General features: G+C 41.3%; 1 protein-coding gene and 4 non-coding genes across 5 annotated transcripts; all 5 read right to left on the reverse strand.

Moving 5' to 3' along the window:
* Window positions 1-2,618: 2,618 nt before the first annotated feature.
* NOP58 (NOP58 ribonucleoprotein) lies at window positions 2,619-27,818 on the reverse strand. Its single transcript, XM_086750547.1, has 15 exons — window positions 27,682-27,818; window positions 24,186-24,262; window positions 22,383-22,435; window positions 20,497-20,621; window positions 19,323-19,459; window positions 18,076-18,140; window positions 16,644-16,778; window positions 15,602-15,747; window positions 14,519-14,645; window positions 13,691-13,854; window positions 12,821-12,955; window positions 11,495-11,556; window positions 8,811-8,944; window positions 3,646-3,767; window positions 2,619-2,882 (listed from the first exon to the last, which is right to left on the reverse strand). The coding sequence occupies exons 1-15, from the start codon at window positions 27,724-27,726 to the stop codon at window positions 2,826-2,828; spliced, it is 1,584 nt and encodes a 527-aa protein (XP_086606673.1). The 5' UTR covers window positions 27,727-27,818; the 3' UTR covers window positions 2,619-2,825.
* On the reverse strand, window positions 14,265-14,350 carry LOC147600228 (small nucleolar RNA SNORD11). Its single transcript, XR_015259005.1, has one exon. It is a non-coding gene; the product is annotated as a small nucleolar RNA SNORD11 (small nucleolar RNA).
* LOC147600229 (small nucleolar RNA SNORD11B) lies at window positions 15,413-15,496 on the reverse strand. The gene has a single exon (XR_015259004.1). It is a non-coding gene; the product is annotated as a small nucleolar RNA SNORD11B (small nucleolar RNA).
* On the reverse strand, window positions 17,398-17,485 carry LOC147600230 (small nucleolar RNA SNORD70). The gene has a single exon (XR_015259002.1). It is a non-coding gene; the product is annotated as a small nucleolar RNA SNORD70 (small nucleolar RNA).
* On the reverse strand, window positions 22,028-22,115 carry LOC147600231 (small nucleolar RNA SNORD70). The gene has a single exon (XR_015259001.1). It is a non-coding gene; the product is annotated as a small nucleolar RNA SNORD70 (small nucleolar RNA).
* Window positions 27,819-27,854: the final 36 nt, after the last annotated feature.

Consider the following 27,854-nt stretch of genomic DNA (forward strand, 5'->3'; position numbering starts at 1 on the left):
CAAACTGTCAACTATCCGTTTGGAACACCTTCATTCACCCTGTTCCAGGCTTAGCCCTAGTTTATCAGCCGTTTTTCACTGTTAGCTTTGTTTTAGAGTAACCCATACTGATAAAATGCTCTAAGGATCATATTAAAACATTCTAGATTCTTCTGTTTCAGATTTGTTTTGCTTGAAGTGCCATCATCAGTTTGGCTAGCTGTTTTTTCCACATACAAGCAATTCAAAGCATCTATCCTTAATTTAATGTTTGTTTGGGGGTTTTGTTTGTTTTTGCTTTATCAATAAATAAATTTTTTGATGGATCAACTCCCGCACAAACTTTAGCGAACAATAGTATAAGGTCTATGTAAATGCCCCTTACACAATTATTTCTTAAAAGAGAGACTCTACAAGCCTCAGGCTTTAAATTTCTACTGTAAAAAGATCAAAAGGCTCAAGTCCCAATTAAAGGCCTGTCCTACTTCTTGGGTAAGAAGAACCAAGGCTCTGTGCAAAGAGGTTATAGTATTTCCCAACTACACTTGTAGGTTTTATTATTATTATTTCAAGGTGCAAGACCACTGTTTATTTTCACTGATCAAATTTAGCACTTGCATTGAATCCACTTATCAATGTTTCAGCAGCAGCCCTTTGGGATATGCAGCTTATTGTTCTTAAGAGGAGGAGTTTAACAGTTCAAGCCAGAATCCAGAGTACTTATTTCCTTACCTGCTTAAAAGAGGTGGTGGCAGGTAAGTGCCTGGTCTATCCAGGACTGAAAAGCTTGTAACTTGCTTCCTTTTCCTCCACCCAGTATTTCTGGGTCACACACTGAGCTCTCAGTGCTTTTTTTCTTCAAACGAGTTTCATTGAGCAAAACCATTTCAGAAATTTTGAAAGAGAATAAAGTAGAAGCTCTAGTTAATTTGACATTGAAATCAACACTTCCAACACTGGAGCAGGAGGAGAGGCAAAGACATGCTGCTTCATGACTAGGCTCCAATGGGCTGCCTTGTGAGATGGAAGCTGGCCTGCACGGGACATTGGCTTGCAATCATAAACCACTAAAGTGTGCTATGTAAGAAAAGAGGTGAATCTCATTCCCTTGTTATCAAAGGAATAAGCAAAAGGGAGGAAAAAGTGGCCGTGCAAAAATAACTTCTCTCTGTTTCAATCCCACTGATTAGACTTACTAAGCAACTGATGTTCATACAAATTTTCTGGTTAGGGTAAGTTATATAGGACAGTTTCTGAGCAGCACATACATAATTTATCAGATACTTTTGAGGAAGTGACTACATTAATAGTTCAGAAGAAACTCAATTCTCATGTCTGTAAAGATTTATGTTTGAAAATGCATTTACAATAAAGAACTAAAGGCACTAATAGCCAAGTCTTCCATTCCATTATGAATAACTTTTAATAACTTTGCTGCCCACTCAAACATTTCAGCTTAAATTCAGCTTACTTGTCTAGCAAAAAGCAGATGAACTGGAAGAGTCTCAGTATTCCCAGGCAATCCAGAGCTCTGCACAGTAAAACACCAGTGACTACAGACAGCACAAGAGAAGGATCCACATGTAACACCTAGAAGAGATGGTTGCAATACAGTAGCACAGTCCCAATACACTGTTTCAGGATACTCCTTGACCAGCCTCTCAATTAGAGCAGTTAAACTGACTGCAACCTTCCTGAGGGAGAAAAAAAAAATGCAGTTCACATTCTTGATACTGGTAGAAATGTATTAATAAATATGTTACTGATTTTGTTAGGGATTTGGTATATCCACTAACAGATAAGTAAGCCACAGGCAGTTAAATACCAAGAGCTGGTCAATAAGCTGTATTCCACAGAAAAACACCAGCTACGCTGGCTGCAGTTACCAAACGTTATACAGCTAAAGACATTGCTGTTTTGTTTAGGTAATAGTCTACTGCTATACATAGAAAAAAAATACTTTTTCATATTAATTAATAAACTGAGTGATAAACATAGTCAAATAAAAATTGTTTCCTTTTCCACTACAAAGCTTCAAGACCTTTAGTGTCTTGATCATATGATGCTACTTCAGTGCAGAGAATGGCAGAATTTGCAAATGGCTGATTTCTGCTGCTAATAAAAACACGTGTCTTTTCAGCTTCATTATCAGATAGCTGAAGAAGTAGTTTTGCCCTGTTTTGTTTTGTTTGTTTGTTTTATAATCAAGTGAAGAAAGTTGGCACAATCACTACAGAAGCAATTTGGAAGCTAACTCATGTTAGTTCCAAACGTTTCTGAATCCTGTCAGTCAGTGCAGCAGAACCAAAGTGTTTGAAAGTTCATTAAAAAAAGGCTTTCTCAGGAGAACGCCAGCACAGACTCAATAATGCACCTCAGCTGTTCAAATATCTTTGATATTATGCAGAAATATTTTATCAATTTTATGGAGAACTTTAGAATATTACAATCTTTGAATTCTTTAGAGAATAAACTGCAGCAGAACACTAAGTTTATTTGCTGACCATTCATTTAAACAATAAATCTTAGTAGTCCTGACAATGGTTAGAAAACCGGCAAACAAATTAAAGGACAGAGGCACAGAGTCTCCATAAAAATGTTTTAATTCCTTATCAGTGGAGAACTGTATATTTGCTTTTCAACAAAAGAAACTGCAAACCAGCAATCCTCCTAAATGGCAGAGGCACTGGGGTATCCTGCTCCAGGGCAGAAGACAGCTATCAAATCCATCTCCTTGCCCGCATGCAACACAAGGAAGTTACAGTTTTCAGCAAGAGGCTAAAGAAATTAAGTCAAGAAATGCTACTCTGAAGCAGCTGTCCAAGAGCCAACGTTCCCCCCGGTCCTCAGTCTTCATCCTGTTCTTTTATTTTCTTCTTTTTCTTCTTCTTTTTCTCTGTATTCTGGAAACAAACAAATGTTGCTATGAACCAAACCATAATGTAAAAGCAAAGCAACACATGTAGCTAGGCAACCGAGCTCACACTCAAAGCATCACAGCAACTGCCATAACTCAGCAAAGCACAACCCAAGAGATGTCCCGTTCCTCTACTGCTAAATGCATTTGATGTTTACAGCACGGTGGGGCCAGTGCCTGGGAAGCTGTGCTGTCTGCCACACCGCTGGCCGCTCAGCACTGCAGTCAGACTGCTTCAGGCAGCATAGCTGCCCTAAACAGAGAGGAGAAAATGAAATCCCATGTTAAGAACAGGATTTCAAAACTAAGCAACTAGTTTGATTTGGTCTCGTTCACTCCTAGTTGCTTGGAGACATCAAATGATGCTTCATCAGCTCAGCAGGTACAGCCTCTGCTCCCTACGAGTCCTAAACACTAGACAGATGCCTGTGGATCAGCAGGAAGATACACCCTCCCCCCTAGAAAATATGTAGAAAGAGAAAAGACTAAAGCTGGGGGTGGGCAGAAGAAAGGAGGGGAAACACTCCTGGTACGTGGAGGCATTAGAGTCACAAATTTCACAGACCTTATTTTGTAATGGAAATCTTCTTGGACATTACAGTGATGGATATAACAAAATAAAGTTCCTGGAATAAAACTGTCCTTGCATACCATGGGTTATACAGGTAAGAATATCCCCACCCCCCCACCATGTTTTGGAAAGAATCCATTCCCATAAAGGATTAGGTAGCTGTGCAATCCTGTCTCACCTCAACTGTGGGGCTGGTGGGAGGTTCCTCATTCTGTACCTCCTCTTCTTCAGCTTGCTTTTCCTTATCCTTTTTCTTTTTCTTCTTTTTGACAGGTTCATCATTTTCTACAGTGGTCTCTTCTGTACCACAGAAGGAAGAAAAATGAAAGGCAGGTTGTCAGTTATTAAGAGCGTAAAAGGCAAAAGGAAAAGCTTTCTATGAGAGGATGCAATGATGACAGCAAGAATGCAAAATACTGAATATCACACTGCCCCTTCTTCACATCTCTCCACACCCTTTTTCTTTCCACTTTGCCCTTACCTGCATGACTAGTCCCTGGTATAATCAAAACATACAACTACCTAAGACACAAGTGACACTGTTCAAACAGCACTATTCACATCTCCCAGTACAAACACCACTCCTATATGCTGCTCCCAAAGTTTAGAACAAGCTTGCATGTTTTCATTTCTCCGCCAAATTATCTTCAAGTACTCTTTCTGAAAACAGGCTGTCCATAGTTTGGCAAATACTTTCACCAGCATCACAAGAGCAGTGGAAGACTCTAAAACCCACATTAGAAATGTGTTCACAACTGAATTCTCTATCTTGATGATAGAAATCTGCTAAGAAGCAGACCAGTTTTCTTAACCATTTGGACTGGCAAAACACACAGATCTCTTAATGCTGAGCTAACATAAAGCATTTAATGCAAAAGCAGAAATTCTTTCCTGTCTTGGAAGACAGGAATTGAATTATTTATATAAGCTGAGAGGAATGTTAACCCAAGGAAGGATTTACTAATGCCCTCTTACATTTATTTTTCAGAGCTATTTGTCAACAGTTGGCCTATCTAATCACCACTCATTTTCTAGAATACGTACCACAGTCTTAGGAATCTTTAGGTAAAGAAACCAAGCAAAAATCATTACCAAGCTAACAGCCTATGTAGTAGCCAGGCTGTTACTGGAACACACCCAAGTTAAATTTATTTGCACAACTGAGTCAGTGCTGCATACCAAGTTTCTCAGTACACAGTACTCATGAGTAAGCTCATGACGTAGTAACCGCTGTCCTTCAGTAGCTACAAAACTGAGATACTGAAACTAGCGGTGTTTGTGGTGTGTATAGCTGCTACTGGAGGTGTGACTGGAAGTAATTTTCTCACTGTACGCTCCCCCAAACATGAATCAATTTCATTTTGAAACACATTCACTTACCACTTGCAAAAATAATAGAAAGAAAACCAGTGTAATTTTTAAAGCTGAACACACACAACGTCCTAACACCTTGACTGAACTTTGTCACAAGTTTAGTTCCTCGAGGCAGCAGCAGAACTGTATGAGTCAAAAATACACTTCAATCTTTGCCTCTAACATAAGCCTCAGACAAAAAAATTGGCTTCAGGGTAAAAAAAATTTCTAGACATGTCTACAGGAAAATACAGACAGCTAACACATGCAGTTAAAATGCCAGAAGCAAAGCAGTAGAGGATTTCAGATAAAGGAACTGGTAAATATATTGTAAGTGGATTCTGCCATACACATCATTCACAGTGAAAAGTGTGCAAGCACGAAGCATTCAAAACGTGTAAAACTAAGTATCTTCACCTCCCTGTGTATGACATAGGGAAATAAAAATTAGCTGAAAAATAAGCATAAACTACATTAAAGCTGTACAGTACAACAGGAGCATATGCATTACATTTTGCTATGCAACACATTTTCACTCAGCTAGATTGGTAAGCTATGCATTTTCAACCAAAATGTTGGGTGGTAACCTTGGAAAAATAGCTTCTTGATATTACCCTACATGTCATCAAGTCTGACACAGCAGGCAGTGGAACGTGTCACAATTTACAACTGCAGATGATGATGCACTGTGCGCTCATAGGCACTGTCACTTCTCACAGCTAGCAGCAGACGCCTTCCTGAAGATTTTAGTTGCTGCTTTCTAGCAAAGCTCATCACAAGACTTCACATATTTGTACCTAGGCAGAATAAAGATAAAGGCTCCAGGGATGCTGGTCTTTTCCCTCTGGGTGCAACACTACTAAGTCACTCAAGCCCAGAAGGGTTTCTTTGTGATACACAGCAGCTGACAAGAAAGCCAACAGCTCTTACTACCAGGCACTGAGGCACAGAAAACAGCACCCAGAAGAGCAATTTGATTGATGGCCCTGTGCCATGCTGGAGATCATCAGCAGTAGTTTCACTCACCCATTTTCCACTGCTTTTCTCTAAGCTTTTACACACCAGCCTGATGTACCCTCCCTCCTCCAGTGATGCTCTGCATGTACAGAATCAAGTCACATTGCCTATCGGTAGAGACGCTACGTTATGATGTCGCTGTCATTTAAGGCTTTATGTCTTGCAGAGTTCGCTATTAACTTAAGATGATATTTCTCTTTTCAGGAGACCTTTCCAAGCGACTAGCTGCTACTACATCCACACGCTCAAATGCAAGCTGAGCTCTTCACTGGGGGCAGCGGCTAGCCCTGTTGGTGGTATGCATTCTGTCTAGCCACACTCAGTTTCAAAGACTGTACTCTCAAAAATACCTGCCCTATTTCCCTTCTCCCACCAATAATCAGGTTTTAACAGACAACTCCTTGAGTGGATTATAAATTGTTTCAGCAACTATCCTTCCGCTTCATTTCTTTTTAGGTGTAAAAGGTGAAGGCGGTTTGAAGTGATGCCTCATCCCAAAGCCCCCTGCCCGTGTTCCTGTCCCAAGTACTGCCATACCTGCACCCCAAACACGGAGAGAGAAAGCACCACACATCTCACCTTTCGGTAACATTTACATTTCAAGCTAGCACAATTCAAAATACTGTCCCTCCTTTACAACAAATATTAAAGCAATAGTTTGACTAATCACTTTTCAGTGGCAGCTTCCCAGCTTATTCCTGTCCCTTATCTTCCTCTTGTAACACAAACTGGATCAAAACTGATCTGGCTGAAGAATTCAATTTTTTCCTGGACTACTTTTCCAGCACCCCCATTTATCATGCAGCTGCAAAAACAGCATGAGGAAGGAGGGGGCAGAGACTTCTTTCACAACACTATGTTTCAATGTGTAATCTCTGACCACGGAAAAGCTTAATAGAGCACTGTATCAAAAAGAATAGAGCCAAGAACAGCAGAAATTAAAGGCTCATGCATATTCAAGTGGACACCTAACATCAATCTTAACGCCGAGAGCTCCTCTGCACTTTCTCAATTACTCAAACTTCTTGGATACTATCACCACCCCTCCAGCACACTATGCAGTCATACCAACTACACTGGAAAAGAGCAAGGTCAGGCTCTTTCTAGCCTGTGTCAGTGAAATCCATGTACTTAGCTGGGTAGTCAAATAGAAGAACTTACAAACGTAAGGGCAGTGCTATTTTAAAGGGCACAAGAGGACAGGCTGAAAGGATTAGTTCTGCATATAGGTGATATGAGATAAATAAGCTCTCTGAAAACACTTCTTCCATAGTCTGAAGCAACTGGTACAGTTAGCTCTAATGCCCAAGTACCCAAATAAAATGACCCAGCTGATATGAAGAACTGGGAAAAAGCAGGAGCTATGAAGGATGCCCTATCTTTTCAGGAAGAAAAACAACACGTCTGAATCCTGTACTTCAGGTTTTGGGAAGTTTAAAAACAAACAAACAAAAACACAAACCCAAACTGAAACAGCCAGCACCTATTTCAGTAGTTCACAATTATTCTGAACACCATCTACTGCTCAAGGATACCTGCTAAGCTGCACCCAACCCCTGAACTAGGAGGTATCCATGCTCAATAAAACAAAGGAAGCAAACAAAAAACATGTAGGTTTTTGTTTATAAAAGCATGAACCATTGAATAATATAGTTATAAACAGAAACATCCTCCTCATACAGGAAGAGATCAGGCTGGAAATGAATGTAATATTTCACCTGCTTGTGAGATGTCAATACTTACTTTGATAATGCAAGGGAAGCCCAAGGGAACAATTCTGAGACTACAGTAAGCGAAGTTAGCTCAAAAGTTTATCAAAAGCAGTAGGCTGCAAGAAGACTCACATTCTCCAAAAAGCAAATGGGCATAGTTCCAGCCTCCAAAGTACTCATGTGTCCTTGTTCCATGATAAGCACAAGGGAAAAAGCTGGGGCACAGATCTCAGCTTTAGAGCAATAAGGATTCTTCCTCCAGTGTAACTTTAATTCCCAGCTAAGTTTACATTCCTACATTCCAACCAACTGGCGTGTGGAAAGATCGCACCTCAGCACCAGCTGAGCACAAAGAGGTACAGAACCAGCATAGCTGCAGTCTGATACTCTAGAACACAGCAACACAGAGAAGGGCAGAAAGGGAAGGCTCTGACAGCCCTCACCTGCTGCAGGCACAGGTAGTTGACAAAATATGGGATAGCTCGTGCCCAGATCTGGCTCAAGGTCTCACAGAAGTGACTTAAAGCCATCTTCCTTTTCCTTTTTTTCCCCCTTCCCAAGTTACACACTGGGTACTCCACTATCATAGCGAGTACTAGGCCAGCCATTTAGAGGTGCTGAAGTCCGCATTGGAGAGAAGAGGAGAGATTGTTTCTTAAAATGAACCATAATATATAACTAGATTATTCTGAAGTTGCAGTCCAAAAATCTTCCTTCACACAATAATTATCAGAGAAGGAAAAAACAATGGTGGCTATAGTTGAGTTTTAGCTCTCCAGAGAATAACAATTGTTCATTTATTACAGAAATTCAGACTGAAATTTCCAAGTGTCATGTCACATCAATTTCTGACATTCAATGTTTATATGTTGAAACATGCCAGAAAACATTTATATACAGAATAAAAAAGTATTCTTTAAAGAAAAATGGGCAAGTTCTGGTTTTACAGAGAAGACCTTTTTTTGTCTTCAAGATACTGAGGCCCACTAAATAGGAACCTGCTGAGCAAGAAATTTTGCAAAAACATAAGTAGAGTTTTGTTTTTAATGTTCTTATATGCTTACAACTGTTTAAAAGCAGATATTTAAAGTAAATTCACTGCATTCTGGTGTCAGTCCATAAAAGAATTTTTAATTTTTTTTTTTTAAATACACTGTCATACCCAAGGAGAATAACCAGGTATTCTTGCTGGCTGCAAACTTTAAGCCTCACTGCACAATGCACACAGTAACATGCCAGCAGCACAGATGCAGCAACTAACCTTTCATCTCTGCTTTGAACTTCTTTGCTTTCACAGCAATCTCTGTGTCTTGTTCTTCCACCTCCTGAATTTTGCGTTTCTTTGAAACAGCAGGAAGCGTAGAGTCACCAGATGGGTCAAATATTTTTACTTCACTGCAATGAAGAATACAACTCAGTTTAAGTAACAAAAGAAGAGCTAGCTCCCAGGTAAGATTCTGCAGTTGAACATAAACTTTCCGACACAACCCCCTGAGAATATTCGCAGATCAATCTTACTCAGCTAACGAAGCATCTACAGGTAGTGAGGCCTCTTCTCAAATACATGAATGGTTCATCAGTAATCATAACTACAATAGATACCCCACAAAGTACAACTGTCTGATCAGAAGATATCAGTTAAGTAACAGTGTGGTTCTAGTTTATATCTGTTCAAGGCTCTACAGAGCACTTAACATTTCCCATTAGACTCATCTCTCTGCCACTGAAAGCCTTTCTGTCATAGCTGTGTATGGTCACAAGCACAGAGCTCCCCACACTTTGGCAAGTACATGTAAGTGCATCCTAAGGGTAATATATATACAGGATTAGAAGTAGCTTTACTTTTCTTTCTTTCTGTACTGCCTCTCCACCATTACATTCAGAGGGCACAACTCACAAGGCAGGGTAATGCTGTGGCTCATTTCTGTACCACTTCTATCACCAACTTTATGGGACATGTGAATACCTAATCTTTGTCTGAAAGACAAAGAAACTGCCTCTTCCTGAATATCGCATTCTCCTTTGTTCAGTCCCAAACTCCTCTACAGGCTGCAGAGAACCAGCCACCCTGAAACCCAGTGCTCTTTAGGTTGGACCTTTTCAGGGGCAGCTGAATTGTCTAACAGCAATGATGCAATTTTTTTGCTTACTTATTCAGAACAGAATTCCTACTGAAGAAGAAAGGAGTTTTAAAACAGTAAGTCTAAACTATTCCCCCTCCAGCCACATCCTGATTATCCAAACTTCTCTAAAATAGGAATCTGAAGTAGCTACCTTCCACTGGTTACAAAAGCAACTGAGACTAGTGACTAGTCTGGGAAGCATGTGGTAATGCTAGCAGACAGTACCATCAATTCATCCTCTAAGCACTAGAAATTATTCTTAACGGTATGAACACTGCATATTGCTTTACAGAAATTGATTATGCAGCCTTTTGCAAACAGTGGACTCTGCTTCAGTTAAGCCCAAGCAAGAGCTCACTGGCTTCTTGTCATTGTCAAAATGCTACTAATAAATAAAAAATAATGAAAACCAACCAGCAAATAAACATGACAAAGGTGGGTAATGCACAACCTCACATCTTTTTTGGAAAGCATACTGAAATGTTTCACTTGAACCTCACATCTAAAAAACTACCTCACAATTAACTTCTGAAACATTACTTTGATGTAGCTAATTCATACAAGATCCATGGTTCCATACAAGACTAAAATTCTTACTAATCTCTTTAAAACACTAGTTTAGCCCTTCAAGCAATCTCCATAAGGCAGCAGTACTGCCATTTGTGTACAACAAGGACAGTTTGACAGGGACTGAGTCAGTTTCCCTTTTAGGCAGCCAGATTAAGCCAAACAGCCAGGAATTATCTTCAGTCTCTCCCCCAAGCCTAGACACATTTGCAGAGCATGTCTAACAGTAGAAACATGTCCTGGCAGGAATTCATGACTCCTCATTTCAAGAGGTCAAAAACCTGCACACGTCTCCTCAACACCCTGCTCCCTAAGCTCCTGCCTCCTCACACGCCCTGACGCTTCATTTACTGACGCTGTCTTTTCAAAATCTGCTCCAGAAATCACAGTCATCGCTACACGTTGAAATGCCTAGCATATGGAAATCAGAGTTACAGCTAGGCTCGAAAAAGGTGTTTGGGGACTGCAGATGGGTGCAACAGTACTATTTTTTCCTCACAGAACTAGCACTCAGCCCTGGTTTTGCTGAGCACTTGCCCTCTCTACACTGAGGGCTCAGCAAAATAAGCAGGCCAAGCTAAGCAAGAAGCCTGCAACCAAATTAAGTGAAAAACCCATGTGTCACAGCTCAGACTAATAATAACCTGCTCCAATCCTTAGATGTTCAGCTGTCCCAGTTGCAATTTACAGTGTCACTTTGGGTAGCAGAAACTACGCTAAGAGTGTCCAGAGGACAGACCTATCTATTGCTTAAGATATGTATTACTTATTACCTAAGGAAACTAAACAAGGAGATGAAGCTTTGCTCAAACCAAGTGACGCTTTTTTTCTTTTCGAAGAAAAAGATTAAGTAGGTCTCTAGGACAGCTTCCATGTCAAATAAACTCATTCAAACTCTGATTTTCTCAAATTTAATTTATTCAGACTTTCATTAAATAAGGCTGCTACATATTAACTCCCCAAACTATTCAGCTTTTTGGGCTGATGCTGATAGGATTGAAATATATCTGTTATCCCATTATGTCAGTAATTTACTGCTAGAAAGTCAGGACTGTTTCTCCAGATCACTGGTTTTACCACAACTGTAACATGCAGGAAAATGGACATTCCCATTAGCAATGGGACTTGTCAGTGTTTAAGAACACAGAAAATGTTTTCTGGATCATAAGTCAGCTCACAACCAAAAAGCTTCTCAGAAATAAAACCATGGAGAGTTATTTACACTCAGCCAAGCTGAAAGGAAAAAACTATTCACCTCTTGTTTTGATACTTGTCTGTCCTGGCCAAGGCTTTTCCGGTGCCACTTATTCTTCTTATCTACAAGAAAAATTTAAAAGTGAAAAAAACCCAATTATTCGGAATGAAAAAAAATTCACAAGTTCTACAGCTCTTGAAAGGAATTAAAAATTGAAAGATAGACATATATTATTGGTCAGGCTCTTGTGTACCTGTATGAGTCTTACACCTGGGAGCAGAACAGTGACAAGGAGGTAAGTGGGGTGAGAAAGGGATGTGCCTTGCTACTATTGCTCTTCAGGATCCCAATTCAATTAAAGGGCATCTAGTACTGGATCAAACATACCACAGCCACATGACATACAATATCATACCCCTAAATTCCCCAAGACCAGCTCAAATTTGTGCACGCTTTTTTTTTTTTTTTGCAAGGATAATTGCATGTCAGGGCAGGTATCACCCTATGCCTGGCATAAAGGCAGCCTTAAAACCACAATACACACCCCAAACTGAATTTGAATTAAATTTGTACTTGTCAGGTGATTAGTTTGTGGTTTGGTATTAATATTTCTCTTTGCCTTTGTTTCGATGGGAAGTATCACCTCCCATGAAAAGCTCAAGGAAGAACGCGCAGGTATTTCTGGATTTTTCTTTTTTTTTGTTCTAGTGATGCCAGTACTACAGCATTAGTATGAGATCTGGCTTGGAAAACTGAACCTAGTCATTATTTACAAGATCACATACAGCAGGCACGCTACATAAGAGTGGAAAGCAAACCCTACATTCTCCCGGCACGCGATGCCGATGTAACAGATGGAACAGCGGGTATAGAGGCAGAATGTGCATTAGGTGACGGGAAGGCACTGCACCAATTTGCAGAATAACTTCTTGTGTTAGCTACAGAGCAAGCTGCTAAGACTAAGCATCACTGGTATTCAGATTTTGGGGAACCATGGTGGAAAATATGATCATGGAGAAAACCCAGACGCGCTTCCTTGTAAGGCGAAGAGAAAGAAGCTATGAAGTAATAAGCATATCTTTGCAATTAATACAGAGATGTAGTAGAATGTAAAGGTAGGATCTTATTAATCTTGTTCAGAATCAAGATTTTTTTCAGTATAATGTAAATGAAGACAAGCATGTAAACAAGAAAAACTGACATACAAACAAATGGATGCAGCCAGCTTACAAACCCTACTGCTCCAGTCAAGGTTGGGAGAAACTACAGAATAAGAGCGACTCTAGATCACACAACAGAGAAGGGAAAAGACTCAGAAAGCAGTGCATCAGAAAGTCATGCTATAAACAGGAACATCAGCTTCACGCAGCCCTCTGCTAGACTTACCCCTCTCTCTTCCAAAAGCCTCAGTCTTGTCTCTACTTTTAGTCTGTTCTCAGCTCCCATTTCAGCACTGGTATCCTCCCCAAGGGCATCATAACGAATAGTCAAGGCAGTCTTTGCTGCCAGCATTCGAGAAATCTGGAAAAGCCAAAAAGAATATTAAACACTAAGACTTAACATAAGGCAATGATTCACTCTGATCTGGAAAGCATACCCACAAACAAAAAACAAAGTAACCATTTACTAGCAGTCTTTAGTCAAAAAAAAAAAATTAGTACATTATTTTTTAACATTGAAATACTCTTAATGTAACACCTTATTTTCTTGATAAATAGAGGGAAACATCTGAGGCAGCAAGTTAGTTATACATAATTCATAACCCTAACCTTGAGATCAGGTTAGTTTGATGTGTAATTTCCAGCTAGATAGCTTTCTCCACAATTCAAACACATTCATCCACCCGCATTCTAAAAGCCTAAGCTCTTTAAAAGCAAGCCACAAAAGTTACTAGCTTTAGCACAACAAGAAGAGTTCGATTTTCAAGGAAGACTAAAGACTGTAACAGCTTAGTTTATTATCACATAGAAGAATGCAGTAACATACTCCTTGAGAAAGCCAGTATTACATCACGACTCAGCAGGAATGCATCTGTTATTACTCAGATGTGTTGAACAGATAACCCCCTTCACTTTTTTGAACAGGAATGAATGACATGCAAATATTCGTGGGACAGTGGCATTTTCCACATAACCCTGAAACAATACAGTAAAGCAAGCCATGGAAAAAGCCTCACTGTGAAGCTCAAGCCATCTCATTGACAGATATTCATACTCTGGAAAAAAAGCCAAGCTGGTAAACTACTCTGCAACTCACCTTCCCTTTGTTTTTGGTATTGGTTTGTCCCACTAGGGAGGCATGGTAGATAAGGCCAAATTTAGGCGTGTCCCGTTTAGTCTTCAGAGCTCTGAAAAGTGCCTTCTCAGCACCCAGTAACTGAACTGTTGAAGCTGGATGTTTTGCTAGATTCAAGAGGGAACCTAGAAGGAGGTGACACAGCAATAGTTATTTGTCAGAGGAGCAGATAGAGAAGCAGGAGGCTAGATTCCTACGCTATTCAAAAGTAGGAAGCTCAGAGCCGTCTATTTCTACAAGAGCTGCTTCATGTTCATCTCCTGAAGGAGATGAACATTTCAGTCTTTCATGCTTCAACTGTGTCTTGGTTTCATTTCAGCAACAGGAAAGAAGGTTGACTCAATAAAATATATTCCACTGGAGTAATGCCTACTCCTGACAAAGTCTGGCAGCAAGAATGTGTCGTCACACAACTACACCATATATAACTGAAATGAGGCTACTACCTTGAGCCAGTCTGACTATAAAAGCATAATGCCAGCTTGCCAGCATTTTACATCAGAAGTGACTGGACTATCAGCAGGAGGCTCAGTGAGTGTCTCAGAAGAGGTAGTGACTTAAGTTGCCCTCATATTCCAAAAATAATTCAGGCCAACTGAAAATGTTGTCATCACAGACTACTACCAAGCTCATGCTGGTATTCTCTGATTCCTCAAGAGCCACCTTCCCCCGACTTTACCATGAGATATTCATCAGGGCCTTGGATAATGCTTTTAGCTGACCAGCTCCTCAGAGAAAACCTCTGATGAGGTCATCTAAGCTTTATTTACACTGATCAGTGTAACCCACCTGCATGAGCAATCAGCCTTGCTCCAACCAGTTCACCCACCATGACAGTGAGATTAGGAGCAATGGCCATCATTCTGTTCTTCAGGTAGTCGTACAGCTGTGTCCGATACTCAGAGATTTCAATCACCTGGCACAGAGTTTGGTTACAGGAATCAGTATTAGCCGACCAACAAATATTACAATCTAAATACATTGGAATGAGGAAGTGCTGAGAGTTCCAATGACTAACAAAATGCAAAATGCACAGACAACCATGAGCCAGAGTTATAGAAAGCTTTATATAGGGCATATCCCCAGAGCAGAGATCCATCCACAAAGTATATTGGATCTGTATTGCTCATTCCCTTATGCAACTTACTTTCTCAGCAAAGCTCCTGATAAAGGAGCTGACAACATGCCAAAGACAGTGAAGCAGAACAAAAATACTAGTAAGGACATTTTCTTTAGGACAAAACCCTGGAACATTCAGTTTTCACATAAATCTTTGCCACCATTCTCTTGAAATGGCATAAACGCTCTTTACTTGTTCCACAGAAATACACACAATTAGAACGCACATAAAAAAGCAGCCCAGTCTAGACCAAGAACAGGAACTCACTACTCTTAACCCTGCCACTCCCTGGTAAAGTCACAAAGGGATCCAACTGGCACCACTAAAGTCAGAGGGCGTTCACACACAACCTAGATGAAAGCAGGATAGGGCTCCTAACTCTTCTGGGGCCTCAGTACTCCACTTTTAATCCAGGGCTTAACACCAAGCTTCAAAAGTGACAGATTAAAGATAGGCTATACAGTAGCATTATCTTAAGGACTTAAAAGAACAATGATTCCGGAATTCCAGTCAAAAGTAAACCTGCCACTTTTGGAAGACTTCATGCAGACATCAACAGTATGAGATGGCTCAGATGAGGTAGTGACTGTGCACCCTCATATCTGTACATCAGGAGAGCAATAATATAGGAATCATCATTGCCATCACAAGTGTGTTAGCAAAACCCTGGGAAAACGTCTCCTTGATAGAAGAGGCTCTGATAAGGCTAACTAAAGTGGAGTTCCCACTGCTATTCATTCACGTGTACATACCTGATCACAGAGATGGATTATGTTGTTTATATCTTCTTCTGATACTTCTGTCCCCATGGAAATCTCGGCGGCAGCCTTCACATCCTCTTCGATTTCCTCGGGTAGGATGTCAGAAACATCAGAGGAGGCAAAATTGCTTCTGTCTCCTGTGGGGAACAGATGAAAGCATGTTTGTGCTGGGAGCAAGATGAACTAGTAAAAAAAAAAGCACAGAAAAAGGGGAAGATAAAAGGCCAAAATAACAACACTGAGTCAAGTTTGCTGTCATCCTATTCCAAACTCCTAAAATACATGTCAATGTTCTGACTTCATGGTTATACTAGCTGAGAATGGCTGGAAATATTACATTTGAAACTAGGGGGGGGAAGCAGAGTCTTATTCTGTAACACTGCAGACTTCACCTTTTCAGTAGATGCTTGTTGCAAAATTGTCAGGCACAAGATTACAAAGGAAGAATTCCAGGAAGTGAGCCGTCATTTACCACTAACCAAACCTATGTAATTCTTCCTACAATTGGGATATAAGTTCCCTTAAAACCACAAGTCTGGACTGCAAACTTCATTATTTAAAAAAAATATATATTTATATATATATATAATCATCAAGAGGAAGCACATGCCTAAGAGGTGAAGCAAATGTCCAGAATATTACAGTGGTCATTCTTTTCTTTCTGCTCTTATGAATAATTGTAGCAGTTGAGTCTCCAAGAACACCCACAAACAGGCAGTAATTCTCTTTACATCAGTTTTTGGCAGCTGAGTTCCAAACTAGTCCGACTAATTGTGATTCTAAGAAGATATGCTGGTGCTCCATGAAAACTGACTGGTGATACGGTATTAGCTTGCTCTTAAGCTTCAAAATGGTAAATTGCATCAACATAGAGACACAAACATGCACTACTTTTCTACTGGCCCTAACCACACTGCTGCTGAAAGCAGGATTTTATACAAGGTCAGGGCTAGCTGGTCTACAAATCAGTGCCATTAATGCACTGCATATTAACATGCAACATTCTCCAGGCTCATGCCTCCTTATTACTCACCAACTTTCCGCACACATTTACAATACATTAGGTTATCTGTGATGATTTTGCCCAGTTCAGGGAAGTGCCAACCATACCATTCCCTACAGCGCATGATGTAGTTATTCAGTTCTTTGTCCAAGTCATCAAGAAGAGCTAAGAGAGAGAAAAATGGACTTTTCTAAAAAGGTAATCTAAAAATGGAAAACCCTCCAATCAGCAAATTTAAATAGTGTAAAGGGCAATAAACTGAAGTATTTTATCCCATAAAGACTGGAATGAAACATAAGCTGCAGTACACTAGAAGTCTACTCTTTAGAGAACTGCATAATCCCAGGAACAACATTATAGGAATACTAGAATTCCCATGAGTGTGGCCTGAAAGCTTTATCACTAGGACTGTCTTGGACAGACTCCTTTAACAGCTGTAAAGCACATTCCCCTGGAAGGGGAGCAGCAGCCAGTATTCTTCCTCTCAGCCAGCAAAAGTGTTACACACAAGATTAATGTAAAACCTATTCATCTAATAAAACTTTAAGGAAAAATGTTTTAATGGTAAGAAACTGACCTTGTATTCAATTACTTGATTTAAAATAATTAAGCCCTTTAGCTGCCTTTGTAACAGAAATACACCCAACACAAATCCAACAGGCTCACTATTTACCAGATAGGACGAATAACTGGATTTACAACATAGAAGTATAAAACCCACAGCATATATTGCTACAGAGCCCTGAGGCTAAAATATTTCCCTCTAACGCAATACCAACATTCCCAATCTGTTGTCTCAGTGGTAGTGACGAAGCAACTGAATCAAATCATTAATTTCAGGTTAGCTATGTTTCATCATTGACAACAGTCTGGGAATTAATATTCCAAACAGGATTCCTCGCCACTTTGCAGCAAGCAAGCTGATTACGATGCAGATGACTTCAAGGAAAAATGAAGAATGGGCTTTCTAGCTACATTTACAATTTCAGTCTGTTTTCCATTAAGAAAGCAAGGAGTTGGAATGCAGCATTACACACCACAGTGGGTTTTACACACATAATATAAGAGTCCATTTCTGCATTGCCCTTTAAGCAATGTTGAAAGAAACCACCGAAATAAAGGGTCAGAAATTCCTGTCCTGTGGGCTCATTCTCCCAACACTACTTGGAAGGGAGATACGCTGGGAAATGAAATCCTCAGAGGACTCAACTAACACTGCCTGCATTTTCAGTTGATCTCTATGCTAAGAAAAAGCAGGTGCCAGTTTACTATATCACCCTAAAAATGTTCCTGCTTATGGAAAACCCTGTTGAGAAAACACACCTTATGCCTAGCTGAACACTAATGCCCAATTTACTGAAACATGCTAGGAGAAAACTGATAGCAATGCTTTTCTGTAACCAGTGTAAAGAAGCTATCCTAAGCTGAAGCCATTAATAATTTAAACTCCAAATATACTTACAAATTGCCTGGATAATCATGGTATCTACTTTGTCTGGGCTGAATTTCAACTTGTATCGGGAAAGGCTGAGGAGACAGAAATACAGTTTCATCAGCATCCTGACATCCCGCTGCAGAGCATCTCCCACCTGCTCCTATTTTACACGAATATAGCTGTCCATACATTCATTCATACCAGTTCAGTTTTATGGCACTGACTGCTCTCAGCTGTGGCCAGGTGTCACACTGACAAGCTTCGCACTGGTCACAGGGTACGTGTATGTACATGTGTCAGAGCTGTTGTGAAAGGGAAAGTTAAGGCTATCTGTACCACAAGCAGTAGGCTGAACATGAGTGCTGTGGCAGGAAACTGGCTGTTGGTTCCTCCCTGCATGGTCCCCCACAAAAAGTATTTGTCAACAGCACTTCCAGTTCTGCACAGGCTGGAGGTAATCCAGAAAACAGTACCTACCCATCAGCAATATCAGCAACACTAATGTGAAACAACAGAAGAAACTTCCTGGAACAGATTCTCACTGTCTGAGAAAACTCATTGCCACCTAGCTTTAATGTATGTTTAAAATTTCTCAGTATGCTGAGAAAAGACACTTGATATTAATGAGGACTTGCATCTTCAAAGTCTTTTTTCAATATTAATGCCTATTTTCTATACATTGTAACAGCAAAAACATGCATCTATTTTTAAGAAATTAGCTACAGCAAAGCAGTTCTCTAACTTGCCGACGGCTACAGGACAAGCTCATGTCAGAATATGGATTAAAAGTTGCTCATTGAATGAATGCTTGACCCCATGCTGATTCAACAACTTTGTATTTAACTACTGCACCATGAAAGGCAGTGACAGCGAGTGGGGAAAGATAACTCTGCCTTTAACATTTACATTATGTATTACAGGTGTATTTATTCTGGCACAAATCAGCCAATCATGGTCTTCACCTTGTCTCTCAGTGGCAATGAAGTTTTAAGTAACCCATTTGACCGCTACAGAGACATTTCAAACCAAGTCCTAAAGTATGTAACATGCAAAGGAAAGCCTTCAACTTCAGGTGAAGATGAAACCTTTCCGTAAAGGATGGGTGTGAACTGGAAAGCCCTTCCTTTATAAAACAAGATTTCAGATACAAATACGTCTTGACTTCCAGAGTATGAGACCATGTCACATACTCAGAAACACTTCAAACAACACAGCACAGCCAAGGACACAGGAGTAGGGCAGATCAGGACGAAACAGCTGTTCTACAAACTCACCTGTGTGCCAGACCCAGACACATAGCCGCCATCTCTCGAGAAGGGAGGCCTGTAATAAGCCCTTCAATCTGTGAGCGAATTCCTCTCATCAGCTCTGTAACCATTGGGCTGTGTATACAACTCAAATTCAGCTTGTCCTGCAGGATGGAAATCGATGGTTCAAGTCAGGCACTACGATGACATTCCTCTAAAGTCCCTTTTCCAGTAACCTTATCTCACTATACCTGGATTTCCCTCTGCAATCCTGTAATCATGCAACAGTTAAGGCATCTTTGATGCTCAAGTAGTGACAACCCCAGTTGCCCATAGAGTAACAATTCCAGGTTGAAGAGGAGATTTATAATTAACCCTCCATCTGTCTGCTATGTAGACACCAGAACTGAAGATTCAAGATTTCGCAGTTTACTAGAAACAGTTTGGCCACAGAGAAAATTCAGAAGTAGAGGGCTGGGGGCTTTGAGTCTTTTTCAGAGAACAAAACTGAATAATTAGTTGAGTCCTTAGTATTACTCACATTAACAGTAAATTCTCCTTATTTTGCAGCCTACACCAGCCTCCTAAGACAGAATGAGGAGGTGATCAGAACAAAACTCACTGGAACAGGCAGCAATCAGACAGGAGATGGTAACCTGGTGTTTGACACCTAGGAGACATTGGAGAAAGCAGTCCACCTATACTGTACTTCTTCCTTCCTCTGGTAGGCCAAGGACTGAAGGATGAGCACAGCTGCTTGTACACTGAGGAAGGCAAAAAAATGTGTACTCCCGACAAGGTAATAAGTCATCATCCCATCTGTTAGTGAGGAATAAGCATGTCTGCCTGGCTGGTTTTTTGTTTAGTTTCTCTTCCCCTCTTTTTTTTTCTTTTTGGATGGGATCATTAGGGAAATTCATTTTTTAATCTGCTGGGTTTCTAGCCAATGTTTAAGAAAGAAATCAAGCAAACCACAACACCTCAGTGCACTTTGACCATATGATTCACTTGTGTACTCAAGATGACATCTTCACAGTATACAAGCAGTACACATTTGGTCATAAGGAGTGGGTAGCTTCCACACTGCAAACACAGCATTGGCACCATATTCCATTGCTGCCAATTGTAAAATCTCTGGAACCTGACTATAAGATTTCAGTAGCGTGAGACAAAAGGAAGAATGGCAAAAATCAGTTATCACCTTTATGACACCTCCAAGTTTGGCATCTGCTACAGCCAACTGTTCGTGGGCATCTTTTGCCACTATCTTCTTGAGAATTTTCTTCAAGTTCTTGCTGAGCTTGCCTTCTACAAGTGCTGTGGATGCTGTATAAAATGAAAAAAACAAAGATGCAGTTTCTTTCCTCTCCTAAAGCCTGTAAAAATAGTCCTGCTCACTTTCTATTTTTATTTTAACTGTCCACAGCAGCTCTAGTCCAAGCTGCAATACTACTTCACCATGCAGTGGCTAAAATCAAAATAGAAGAAAATTATATACTTGCTCCTTTGGAGACCTAAATCAAAACCCCTTCTCCTGCTTGCCTCTCCTTTCTCCACATGGTTTCAGTTCTATTTCTGTCAATTTTGTTTAAGGAACTCTACAAACAGTATGCCATATGCTTTAGATATATGTTTAACATTTCCAAAAGCAAGGTTATATGGGAACATTTTGTGCATAATTTAACTAATCAAGCATTTTCCAGGTCCCTTAGTCAGCAACTATAATACCCTAAATTGAGTAATGGCTTATTTGCATCCTCTGCTGATAATAATGTATTATCTGAAGTCCAACAACGAATGATGCCAAACACACTGACTGGGTAGTCAGACACAGACCCTTTTAACACAGCATGCAGCCTGAAGAATTTTTAAAGGATGTTCTTCATTCTCAAGTATTAATAGATCTGTAAAAGCTTTACAATCCCACACAATATATTTTAAGCAGGCACTTATACAACTCTATGGAGGCCAGTTCTGTGCTCCACTGAACTTCTGTTCATCACAGTAAATACAGCAGAAGCCAGTGACTTTTTTTTTTTTATTTCCAAAACCTTAATGAAATGTAAGGGTAAAATCTAGGTGCTGTGCTGAGCTCCCTCTCAACCTTTCTACAACAGAGATAAGTTTCCACCTTTCAAGCTGGCAAATAGCTCCCCACATACTCCGTTTTCCCTTCAAAATAAATGAGACATAGGGTAGTTTGAATAATCTCCTGCATTTCACAGACAAGTAAACCTGAAGCAAAGTAGTAGAAGGGTTTTTTTATTCTTTTGTTGTTTTGTTCTGTGAGCATTTTTGGTTGGTTGGTTGGGTTTTTTTTGTTTGTTTGGGTTTTTTTTTTGTTTGGTTTTTTTTTTTTTAAATCAGACTAACTCTACATGATCTGAATTCAAACCTATGCAAAAACAACAGAACCTAAAAATATGCGAGGGAGAGGAATATACTGTTCCTTAGCCGTAAGTGTGACAGGGGACATCCACCTAATGATCTCATACAGCACATGCCACAGTAATAGCCATACCACTTCTGAATAATAAGCTAGAATTTTTATAATTTCTATTCAAACTAGTCCACATCATCAAGCATTTAAGTGCTGAATTAGTAAAAATTATTGGCTTTCCATTTTGTTTAAACTCTTGTATTTCTTTAAAGTGTAACAGAGGCATTTTTTAGGCTAAAAAACCAGAGGCATAATGTGTGTCCATAAACAAGGGCAGTTGTAATTCTGATATCTGTCTGTTGTCTCAGTGGTAGTGACGAAATGTTGACTCAAATCAGTTATATTCAGCTTCAGCAAAATCCATCATTGACAACAGGCTATGTATACCAGACAAAACCTTCTACATAGCGCTCATTAGCAAGCAGCCTGGGAAATAAGCGCGGTAGGAAAAAACTAGACTTCATTACATCTCTGCTGCAATATAGACTGGGAGGATGATGCCATAACACAATAAAAGCAGTTGATTTTGAAAAATTTGCAATTTAAAAACTAAGCAAAGAAAGAGAGCAGGGACAGAGCTAAGTAATGAGCAAAGCAGTGCATAACAGTGGGGTATTTTTTTGTAAGAATGGTGTTAACCCACTTACCAGCAAGTGCTTCTGTTGTGTCCTGAAATTTTTCAAAGTGTTTCAGCTTTACTCTACAGAAGAAAAATACAAGTGTGTAAAGAAATGTACGTAAACCAGAGGCTAGAAACATTTTACTTTTTTTCTGCCTTTGCTATTACAGTTCCTCTCTTCTCCCTAAGACTGCAAGAGAGCAGAGATCAATATCCAGATCCTCAAAAAGAAGGAAGAGCACTAAACCTGCTGATTAAGTTTGAGCCTGATGTGACTTTTCAGCTGGGACCCACAAACTATTAAAAAAAAAAAAGTAGTAATTTTGATTTAGTACTTCTAGGACCAACATAATCAGAAAACTGAAGCCCCCCTTTTGTTTTGTAGTTCATATTTAAAGACAGACATCATTCATGTAAATTTCAACACTGCATCCTGATTAACTAGGTGTCACTGCTGACTGACTAATGATAGCATCTTCCCACTCATCTTCAAAAGGGAACCTTCTGCCTCTGTGGAATGCATAGCCTGCACAGCCCAGATTTAAGATGCTTTTAAACCAAACACATCTTCAAAGACTTGAAAACTGAACTGATTCATTGTTCATGAATCCTTAAGTTCCCCCTTGTAATCAGATGTCAGAATACAAGTTCTCAGCTGAGTTTAAAACAAACAACAGAAAATTCTTCCATGCCAGCTGACCAGAGCCAAAAATCATACGCATAGTGTTTTACCACACTGCGTCAGATCCTTAGGCCCAACTTCTCTCTCCCCCTCACATAGTCTGTGGTGTTGATATGTAGAGTTACAGTTAAGAAGTTATCTGAATCCAGTAAATTCCTTGTCAGGGACAGGCATTTGACTAATCCAGTTCTGATTAACCACTGCTCTTTGTGAGTCTACTATCTGCAAAGCAAGCAAGGTCACAGATAAAGCTGAATGCTTAAGTTAAGCATTCGTACAGCCCAACAGAAGCTTCAGGCTTATACTGATGCCTTTTTACAAAGGCAGGAAAGAGGAATTACTTTGATCAGAGTAGATATCCATTAAGAGCCACATCCTGTCTAACAAGTGGCCAAGATGATGTTTCCAAGACAAGATTAACAATGTTACAAACAGGCAGATGTACAGGCAGATGTGGGATATTCCATCTGCTCCTCTAAATACTGTTACAGAGCAGGATAAATCCAAATCACAAGGCAGAGCTTGTTCAGAGCTATCCATTATAACCAAAGCTGGTTAGATATAGTCATAAAAACACCCAAGACAGACTTGAAGTAATCCACTCTTGTCCCCAGCTTTAGGACAATTTGCTAGAAAGGCCAGCTCGGCCAGTGGACACTGCAATCCCTGTGCAGCTATGCAATGGTGCTAACGCTCACTGATGGCATGGGCAACAACAGTAACTCTCAATTACAGTGATTCACATGCTATTAGTTTCAGTTGGATTTTTTTTTTTTAAAGAATTTCCTGAGGAAAAAAAAAAACAACTGTTATTTCAGCCAGTTCCTGCATTACAAGTTTGGATGTTCTTGTCAAAGCATCCAGATCTCCTTAAAATATTGTTTAATTTTTTGTTTCAGTGACACATGGTAATGACTTCTGCAGCTTAATTACACTGCAAGGAAAAAAGTTATTTCTTTCACTTAGATATTCCAATTTAAGTTTATTTTGAGTATCTGTCTTGACATTATCATTGTTCACAGCTTTTAGGTTTTACAACACTGAAAAATAAAAATCAAGACTTCTTTCTGAACCTCAGATGTGCATAAGCCTACAGGCAGTCATGTCCTTCCAAAAGCCAGGCTGCTATCCCCACATAAAGCTGCTTACATTTTGTTTGCTTTTTCAGGAGTTTCAAATTCTTTCCACAAACTGTCAACTTCTTGGAGCTTTTTCTCATTCAGAACCTGTAGAAGAAAGAAAACAAAACAAAACCACATTATTATATTTAAAGCACTTCCGAACAACCTTCAAGCCCGCATTCAGTGGAGAAGACCTGAAACAGATTTACAATGTAGACAAGTACTGGAAGTTAATACTGATCGAGACAACAAACTCAATTTTGGTGATCTCCAGTTTTGTCATTCTCTCTCAGCAGTTTTATCCTACTAATATAGAACTATATTTACAGTGTTCTTACTTTCAACTGAATTACAGAAGTTGCTCAATAACGGCTGGGTTCTTCTGAACCTGCATGTTAAAGCAAAATGCTCTCCTTGTTTATCAAAACTGGGCTCGCTCCACCTCTTCTACAGGACTCATTCACAAACCCAGTGACCCAAAACCAAATCTGACACTACTTTGGGAAAGTACAAACATGTCTGGGACACCTAACAGGAAGGCGTGATCTCACAAGTTATTTTCATTAATCTGAGCTAGCCCAAGGAAGAAAGAGGATGTCTCTACAAAGAAGGCTTTTCACAACAGCTTGCTAATCAACTGAGCCAATAATTATCTAAGAGGCAGCAACAGTTTAATCCCATCTCTGTACAAAGGAATCCCCCTCAGTTTTTAAACAGCAGGAGGTCAACAGTTACACCTCCAGAGGCTACACACACTTCACAAAACGCAGAGTGTACTGCCAATTCCTAGAAAAGTGCTCAGGGAACATTATGTTCTTTACATCTCAAAAATCTTGTGGTTTTGTCCCCACAACATAAATCAAACACAACTGCAACCTGACTCACTGCAGTGCAGAAATCATTCTTGGGATTATGAGATTTTACTCTCTCACAGCTTTTTAAATGCTGGTCAAAGGAGGCTGTCTTTTTTAAACTCAATTAGTAGCTGACCAAATAAACATTGTAACTCATTTCCCAGAGGACTCTGAGGCACAGAAAAATGGCAGGGCAGCTCTTCCTTTCCTCAGCCTGCTGATCCTTTCCTCCAATTCATCTTTCGTACCCCAAGGCCTACAGAATTTTTAGCCTCTGCAAACAGACATGGGTGCACAGAGAAAATATATAGAAGCTGCTAAATCAAGGTTGTTAGTATACAGAAATTACAAGCCTGGGGATATTTTTGTGTCCTACAAGATAGACGCATTGAAAAAAGTCTTCCAAGATCTAGAATATGGCTACGCCCCATTTGCCCTGCTGATGGGAGCAACACCTACAAGGGAATACCCAAGCGCTACCCAGTTTGCAGAGTACAACTGTTCTTGATCACCAGGGCATAAAGGCAGAGCACAGTTATGCTGGCAACAGACATCTATGGGCACTGCTGTGAAGAGAGGAGTGGGTGACCACGACTGGTCTCCAAAATTTAGAAGCAGACATTCTGTCCAGGCTTTGAGTAACTAAAACACACAAAAAAGGCCCAAACAATCCCTCCACCCACTCCCCGCCTCAAACTTAGCAGTGACAATCTTTAGAGATAGCTATAAACAGAAAAAAAAACTAAATTCTGCAGAAAGTATTTTGTTACAGAGTGAACATACAAGTGTAACAACGACACAAGTTTGCAGCCGAATAGCTACAGTGTCTAGGAAAGGAAAGCTATGTGACTGAGAGCCTGGCCCTGCAGATGTGCACTGTGGCTGAGGCTTGTGGTACCTGCCCTTAGCAGCTGCAAACAGAATCAGCACAGGAAACCAAAGCTTGTCTCAAAACATGTATTTTAATAAAATACTACTTCTGCTCAGTCCCAGCAGACAGCTTTCACCTCTCTCCCAATCCAGCCCAGACACCATTCGCAGTCCGCTGTCTTTCCCACGGAGTAGGTGTTTAGCAGCCCCTCTTTCGGGCACCGCTCCTTAGTGCCTGCTGCCCTCTAGCCGCTTTGCACACACATCACAGCCAGAGCCCACGCTCCAGCCGGTGACACCCGCAGCGGAGCACTGCAGCACTTCTGCAGTCACCTCTTCCTTTCCCCTTTATGCTCCGCCTCCTACCTTTGCTTTATGCCTACTCTGCTACCAGAAATTAAAATACGGGTTATTTTCAGCCCCTCCTAGCTCCTGTAAAAGGTTAAAAGGCCCTGGCTCACTGCACAAGAGGTTTGATCCAACTCGAGTGGTAACTTTTTTTTTTTCTTTTTAGTAACTTGGAAGGTGCAGGATACAGCCAGTGAGCAAAACCTTCAGGAAGACTGCTGTGTTAGCTCCCCGAGTATAAGTGTTGGGGAGGAAGGGCCACAGAATAGAAGTCATCTGCTTTTAGAAGTATTTTTGTCTTCTCCTTGGAGCTTACATCTTGAAATTCTCCTTGCCTGAATCACAGAGCTACACCCCAATGAGGAGGAAAGGCTTCAGGGCAGGAAAAAGTAAACACATTGCTCTGTAGAGCACCAAGGGCGTACATCTGCAGCAGGGCAGGGCAAAAGAAACCAGCACCTTACTCTCTTTGCACTTCCGTTCACACAAGCTAAACCCAGGAAAAAAAAAAAAAAAAAAAAAAAAAAAACCAACAAACCCCCACACTAAAGTGGGGGGCAAAAATACACGTGTTACGATTAAACTCTACGAACAAGCCGGTGGAACTGGACAGGCATGAACGCTCGAGCAAAAGAACAGGCTGGAGGGGAGCACGGCACTGCAGCAGCTCTAGTTTAGACTTGTTCAAACCACCGTGAAGCTGCAGCCTTCGAGTCACCTCACGGGGAGGCTGGCAGAGACCCGTGAAGCGGCCCGTCCCCAGCCGAGCGAGGGAAGTCAGAGCAGACGCTCCACCTGCGGGCACGCTCGCCCTGCCCGTGTGCTCGGCCAGCGGACGAGCCCCGCTTTCGGAAATACGCTCAGGCCCAGGCACCCTGCCCACCCGTTTGGGAACGGGCTGCCTGTCTCCCACGCGCCCCTTCCCTGCACCCACAAGGTTTTCCTGGAGCATCAGCCACGAGGGCTCAGCTGGGAAGAGAAAGCGAGCAGGATGCCCCAGCCCGGCTGCCTCCAGAGACTCCAAACGGGGGCACGGCCACAGGTGCACGCCCTCCTGCCGAATCCACCGCTACGAGTGGGAACAATCGAGCGCCACGGGTGATGCCTGGCACGACCACCGAGGAAGCTCCCTCCTTTCCGTCCCTCCGAGCACCCTCAGACTCCAGCTGCAGCCCCTTCCCCGCGCCTCCGGCCCGAAGCCTTCCTCACAACGCGGCCTCTCCGCTCCCCCCTCCCCGGCTCCTCCCCAAAGGCACCGCAGAGAGCCGCGCGGCGCGGGGGGACTCGCTCGCCGTCCGTGGTTCCCCCGTAAGCTCAACGCACGCCCGGAGCGCTCCCCCCGCCGCCTCACTTCCACTTCAACCGCTGGACGGCAGCCGAGACCCCAGCCGGGCGGGGACAGGCCGCGGCGGGCGAGAGGCTCCGCACCCGGCCGGTCCCTCCGCGCCTCACCTTGAAGATGGCGTAGCCAGCGGCGGTCTCGAACAGCACCAACATGGCGGCTGCGGCAGCAAGGCCGGCGGCGGGCCCGGGAGGGGCGCGGCCACGTGCGCCAGCAAACGAGACCCCCCACTCAAGCGCACGCCCGCGCGCCGGAAGGGGAAATGGCGACAGCGGAAATGAGA

Source organism: Chlamydotis macqueenii, chromosome 6 (assembly GCF_036417535.1).
Source record: "Chlamydotis macqueenii isolate bChlMac1 chromosome 6, bChlMac1.mat, whole genome shotgun sequence".
NCBI classification, from domain to species: domain Eukaryota; kingdom Metazoa; phylum Chordata; class Aves; order Otidiformes; family Otididae; genus Chlamydotis; species Chlamydotis macqueenii.